At 48.4% G+C, this 6000-nt stretch overlaps 1 protein-coding gene across 1 annotated transcript; it reads right to left on the bottom strand.

Moving 5' to 3' along the window:
* Nucleotides 1–1782: 1782 nt before the first annotated feature.
* LOC117641233 lies at nucleotides 1783–4479 on the bottom strand. The gene is made up of 4 exons (XM_034378388.1): nucleotides 4449–4479; nucleotides 4330–4369; nucleotides 2651–3050; nucleotides 1783–1917 (listed from the first exon to the last, which is right to left on the bottom strand). The coding sequence occupies exons 1-4, from the start codon at nucleotides 4477–4479 to the stop codon at nucleotides 1783–1785; spliced, it is 606 nt and encodes a 201-aa protein (XP_034234279.1).
* Nucleotides 4480–6000: the final 1521 nt, after the last annotated feature.

Raw genomic sequence — 6000 nt, 5'->3', positions numbered from 1 at the left:
TTGGGCGCTGCATGGCTCCGTAAGGTGCGAGAGGGACACCGCAAACGCTGTGTGAATAATCAGTCTGCTACCGAGTGTGTTTGGCCGCATTCTGTCTCTCTCGCACTTGTGGGGCGTCCCGCACAACAACAAGAGAGACAGGGCGGTGAAGTGCTGTTCGTAACCAGCCTAAGTTATAAAGTCGGGCGCTATGGCAGGCCACGCCAGGCGAGTGCCTTCAGTCTCTAGATAGCCAAGCATAACACGGTAAAAACTCTACAAAGAATCGCTTCGTAATACTACGAAGAAAATGAAGGCATTGTAAAAACTACGTGGAAATGCTTCGTGTTATGAAGCAAAATCCCTCGTAATACGAAGCATTTCTTCATAATACGAAGCAATTCTACAATGCCTTCAGTTTCTTTGTAGTTTTGAAGCAAATGCTTCGGAGGCGTTTAAGAGTGCACAGTATAACACACACAGATTTTGTGTGCAGGAATGCGTAGGAATGAGTATGTCAACAGTTACCTCTTCTGGATCATCCTCGTCCTCTGATCCCTCCTCCCCGGCGTCGTCCTGAAATTGCATCGGGCCGGCCCCGGAGCGTACCAGCTCCTCGTAGGCCGCCAGAACCAAGTCGTCGGTGTGGCGGCAGCAGTTCCCCCACACCTCCGGCGTAATGGAATCGCAGGCCTCCCGCCACGCTTTCTCAGCGATCGCCGCTCGGCCTGGAGGGTCAAAGTCATAGTAAGAATTAAAGCAGAGTTGACACTGGGAATCCGGGAATGTGACGTCACGTTCGTTTAAACGTGAATCGTGTCACGTTGGTTTGAATATTGTGTCACATGTCACATACGTTTGAACGTGAATCCAGCCTCGTCTAGGCTCGGGACCAGCCGAATCGCGTTCAAACGAATGTGACACAGTATTCAAACGAACGTGACACGATTCACGTCTGAACGAACGTGACGTCACATTCTCTGCTTCTCAGTGGATTTATTGCATGTTTGACTACAAGTTGACTGCGGAGGAACAATGACGCGCATGCCTACCTGCCCTATCACTAGGTAGAGTTACTGCCATTATCCGCTTCTCATACTCATTTTTGACAACCTTCCACACCAGCTCGATAGGGTTCCATATGGAATGGTAGGGTGGTAGAAACAACAAACGATGTCCTGTGCCATCCATTAGAGCCCTCAGCATGTAACGGGGAGCTGTTTTGTGCATTTTGCAGAGGTCATACAACTTGGCATTGGTCATGCCTTCTGCAAAATGCACTCCTTGAGTTCTTAGCCAATCTTGTAGTTGATCTTTGTTCCAGCCGGACGTTGGCTGTTTCTCTTCCTGTAATAAATGTTGGAACTAAATTAAATATCCAGATTTACTCTGAAATTCCAAACGCTATGAATATAGCACGTATGGTGCACTGTAAAAAATTCCGTACTTTTGTACGGAAGTGGTACAGAAAAATGTAGTACGGAGGTACGGAACGTTCCGTACCTGCTCCATATGAACCCATGTAAATGGGTACGGAAAAAAAGTACGGAACGGAACGGACGGTTCAGGCAAATTATTGACCAGACATGTTCCGTACTTTTTCCGTACCTTTTTCTCACAGTGTGCGGTTCAGTGAGATATCGCATCATACTTACGCACTGGTAGCGCGTACGACCGGCGAGGTGTATGTTGCTGTGTGTGTGTGAGTGACCATGACTCTGTGTGTGTGGTGTGTGTGTGTGTGTGTGTGTGTGTGGTAGAGAGAGAGAGAGAAGAGAGAGAACACAGTGTGTGTCAAACATTTCAGTTTTTTACCTGCATGCGGTGATATGACGCGTTATCCATGATGAGGAGAGACGGCTCAGTCATATTTGGTAATATATCTTCCCGGAAGTGTCTGAGGAACTCGTCTCTGTTCATAGACTTATGATAGTCCTCCTAAATTAACAGTAAGAATCAAAGTTACGCAAATCAGTTAACGAAGGCATTTTACGATTTAAGGGATTCGCATCCCTGGAGTGCTCCCACTGCAAATGCAAAGGCGAGACTTGAGTACTTTGGCGATACAATTGAGTATCGCCAATAAATGGCCTTACGGAAAAGTATTGCTTTCAGAACAGCGACACACAGAAGTATCGCCAAATTTTGGTAATACTTTTGTGTTTTGCCGTTCTGAAGGCAATACTTTTCCGTAAGGACGTTTTCTGGCGATACTCAATTGTATCGCCAAAAAAGGTACTAAAAGTATTGCCTTTGTATTTACAGTGCCAAAACCATTACTTTCCAGCCCTTGTTTTGTGCTCACTAAATGTTATGTGCAATTTTGTACGAGACATTCAGCTTTTTTTGCATACGAAATTTTCGTACAATTTTCGTACAAAAACGGCAAATTTTCTGCCAATTTTGTACAAAAACGTACAAAATTCTGTACAAATTTTTACCAAAAGTTCGTGTGCACTAAAAACTGTGATGTCTCGTACAAAATATGTACCAAAAAAAAATTAGTGTGTAGTTACTTTTAAGGTTTTTTTAAGTACTATCGCCCTTATTGCTATAATTCATTAGAAAAAATATTTTGGGAGTAAAATAACTACAAAACAAGGGTTGTTAAATAATGGTTTTGGAGCCCTCCAGGGTTGCAACCCCCTTTAACTTAGTTCGAAAATCCTACCTTGCTGTCCTTGTGAGGCGCAAGAAACATCAGGGCCCCTTCGACCCAGCCCTTCCGGCCTCCCACATGACTTATAGTGGAGCGGTCTCCCAGGCTGGTGGTGCGGCGGCTAAAACTCCGAACATCTTTATTGATCCAGCCGCGCACCCGCTGCCCGGTGCCGCCCATATATACCCAGGTCTCATCCTGGTATTTCTCATCAAGTTTGTCCGGTGATATATAGTTTGCATGAAATCTTAGTAGGTATTGCGTCCTAAGTAGTTGTATCCTGGGGTTCTCTCGTATATAGTATGTGCCATTGTCGAGCACATAATTGAAACCAAGTTTATAGAGTAGGCGGCGCAAGGACTCGGTACCTCCTTTGAACAGAACATCTCCCGTTCTCCTGTGCGTCACAGTCCTGTAAAAAAAAATACGATTTCAAGAAATCCTAGGAGAGCTGGCTGCACTGTGAGATTGGTTGCCTATGGCGGCGCTCGACGCTCGACGAGCGAGCACATCTTGCATCTCTCTCGCACTCAAGGCGGCTAAAATGGGTTAGACGAGGATGGCTGCCCCAGGCATGGGCGGTAAAGTAAAGTAAAGTACCGCGGTACTGGTACCGCGGTACTTTTTTGGGTAAAGTACCGGTACCGCGGTACCAATGTCGCGAAAAGGACCGGTAAAGTACCGCGGTACCGATTCCCGAGTAAAGTAACGCACAGTACCGAGTCGGTCCTTTTCCCTTTGGAGAGTAGAGAAAAGAGCGAGAAAAATGGATTAGCCGTGGCCGTCGCCTTGTCCTATCTCGCCTGCATACTTGTTTGTCCGTCTGTCTTTATTGTTTCTTTGAGTTCCCGCAGTCCTCCTCGGGGTCCCGGAAAGGGCCGGTGCAGAGAAGGGGGGAGGGGAGGAGTGGTGCGGGGAGCCGATGGCCACCACGTGCGGATTCCGAAAGGGTCTCCTCGTTGCCCTGTCTCTCTCGCACCCCCCATGTGACGCCCCGTGAGCGCGAGAGAGACAGGGAGACAAAACAGACCCTCGGAATCAGGTAGCAGGCCTGTGCAGGTCACCGGCCCTGCCGGCGGCCGCCGGGGTGCGCTATGAATGACGCGCAATAAACATGCCCTTCGTCGCCGCTCAGAAAGAACTGGAGACCAATAAATGGCAATGTTGGCGTTCGCGTGGCGGACACTTCTGTTGCCGTTCCGGCACTTTTACTTGATCTGAAATTTATCTTCGATTTTCTAATTATTTTTTTTAAAGTACCGCGTCAAGTACCGTCGGTACTTTTGAAAGTACCGGTAAAGTACCGCGGTACTGAAAATTTCCATAGTACCGGTTAAGTACCGCGGTACCGTGCTTATCGATAGTACCGGTAAAGTACCGCGGTACCAATTTCAGAGTACCGTGCCCATGTCTGGGCTGCCCAAGCCATCCTATGGGGTTGCACCAGGACATGCAACCGCCTTGTGTTTCGGAAAACATTGGTTAACCGCCGTCTTGCACCCTTTGGAACGGCCCCGCCCCACCCCACCCCACCCACCCCGCCCCCACCCACCCCGCCCCACCCCACCCCACCCCACCCCACCCCGCCCCACCCCACCCCACCCCAGGTTGGGAACCGCTGGAGTAGGCACACTGTAGAGTTTGCAGAGTAGAGCGTTTGGATTCTCAGTACTTATTGCATCCCCATTTACCTCAAGTGTTCCTTCAAAACTCGGAGGGTCAAATGTTTCTCTGCAAACATTAGAACATGAATTAAAGATTCAGTTATAAATATCATATTTAATATGCATCGGAAACTTGTCATACTCACTGGATCTCTTGAAGTCGTAGATCACTTCCATGATCTGATTTTTTGCCTCATCGTCGGGCTCTGTAATGAGACTCCTCCTTGGCCTCGACTTCCCTGGCGTCTCAAAACTGACTTGCTGGTTGGACAGTCTGATGTATTTTTGCAGCGACGCATGTGAAATTCGAAGAGCCTCTGTCGTACGTAAACTGTAACAAAGAAGGTCGAACATTACATTTCTGCACTCTTAAAACCTTACGAAGTATTTTGAGCATACATATAACAAACTAAAATACTTTGTTATACGAAGAAATAGTTCGTAAATTACAAAGTATTTTCTTTGTAAGCTTATGTATGCTCAAAATACTTTGTTATACAAACTACTTTTCTTTGTAAGGCCCAGAATAGTTTGTAAGGTTTTCTCAGTGTGAACAGTGAGTGCCATGCGCGCGGGGAAAATTCCCCCTCATATGCCCCCGTCCCGGACGGCACGCCGTGCGGCACATCAAGTCCATCGCGCGGTACAACTACAACACGGACCACGCGCCAGTGTCGGCCCAGGTCACCTTCCGAGCGAGACGTGGGTGCTGAACGCCAAACACCACACACTAAATGTTATGTACAATTTTGTACGAGACATCACAGTTTTTTGTGCACACGAAATTTTCGTACAATTTTCGTACGAAAAACTGCACATTTTTCGCCAGTTTTGTACAAAATTGTACAAAATTTTGTACAAATTTGTACGAAAAGTTCGTGTGCACAAAAAACTGTGATGTCTCGTACAAAATTTGTACAAAAATATTTAGTGTGTTCAGATTCGCGAGCTGTTTGCCGTTGCTCATAACGGCGGGCCGCACGTCGTGCAGCGCGGGAGCAGGAAGTGAGGCTTACCCTCCACCGGACTCTTTGCCCCGCCCCGTCCCGCCCCGCCACGTCGACACAAGGCCGGCCGCGCGCCATCGATGAGGCGGCGAGTCCAGCCGCCCCCGCGCGGAGGGGCCGGCACACCACTGGGTAAATTGATCTGTCTCCGGCCCGCCACGCCCCCCCCCCCTTTTATCTCCAGTGGCTCCCAAGGGCCCAAGTAAGAATGAGTCTGAAAGACCCCACTAGACTAGCGGCGCGGCGTGAATGGGAACCGCCTGACCTGCATCCTGCATCACGTGAGCCGCCAAGGCTGGAATGGGGCGGCGAGACTCCACGCCCATTGGCTGGCGACCTGGCACAGTGTCGCCAGGGCGAAAATTCCTACGATGCATCAGTGCCAAAAGGGTTGCCAAGCTCTGCCTGCCCACTAGGAAATACTTTGGCCCTGCCCTCGAGGAGTTGGCAGGCTGAGGTTGGCGACCCTTTCATAACTGCACTGTAAAAAATTCCGTACTTTTGTACGGAAATGGTACAGAAAAATATAGTACGGAGGTACGGAGAAAAGTACGGAACGTTCCGTACTAGCTCCATATAAACCCATGTAAATAGGTACGGAAAATAGGTACGGAACGTTCCGTAGTTTGGAAGTACGGACGGTCCAGGCAAATTATTGACCAGACATGTTCCGTACTTTTTCCGTACTTTT

Source organism: Thrips palmi, unplaced genomic scaffold, assembly GCF_012932325.1.
Source record: "Thrips palmi isolate BJ-2018 unplaced genomic scaffold, TpBJ-2018v1 HiC_scaffold_15, whole genome shotgun sequence".
Lineage (NCBI taxonomy): Eukaryota > Metazoa > Arthropoda > Insecta > Thysanoptera > Thripidae > Thrips > Thrips palmi.
This window is presented reverse-complemented; position numbering and strand designations above follow the sequence as displayed.

What these genes read in the sequence shown, in the direction of transcription:
- LOC117641233 (XM_034378388.1), bottom strand. Translation starts at nt 4,479, where the DNA reads ATGGAAGTGATCTACGACTTCAAGAGATCCA. An exon ending in CTACGACTTCAAGAGATCCA is followed by an intron (nt 4,370 to 4,448) that starts GTGAGTATGACA and finishes TAATGTTTGCAG; the next exon opens with AGAAACATTTGACCCTCCGA. An exon ending in GTTTTGAAGGAACACTTGAG is followed by an intron (nt 3,051 to 4,329) that starts GTAAATGGGGAT and finishes TTTTTTTTACAG; the next exon opens with GACTGTGACGCACAGGAGAA.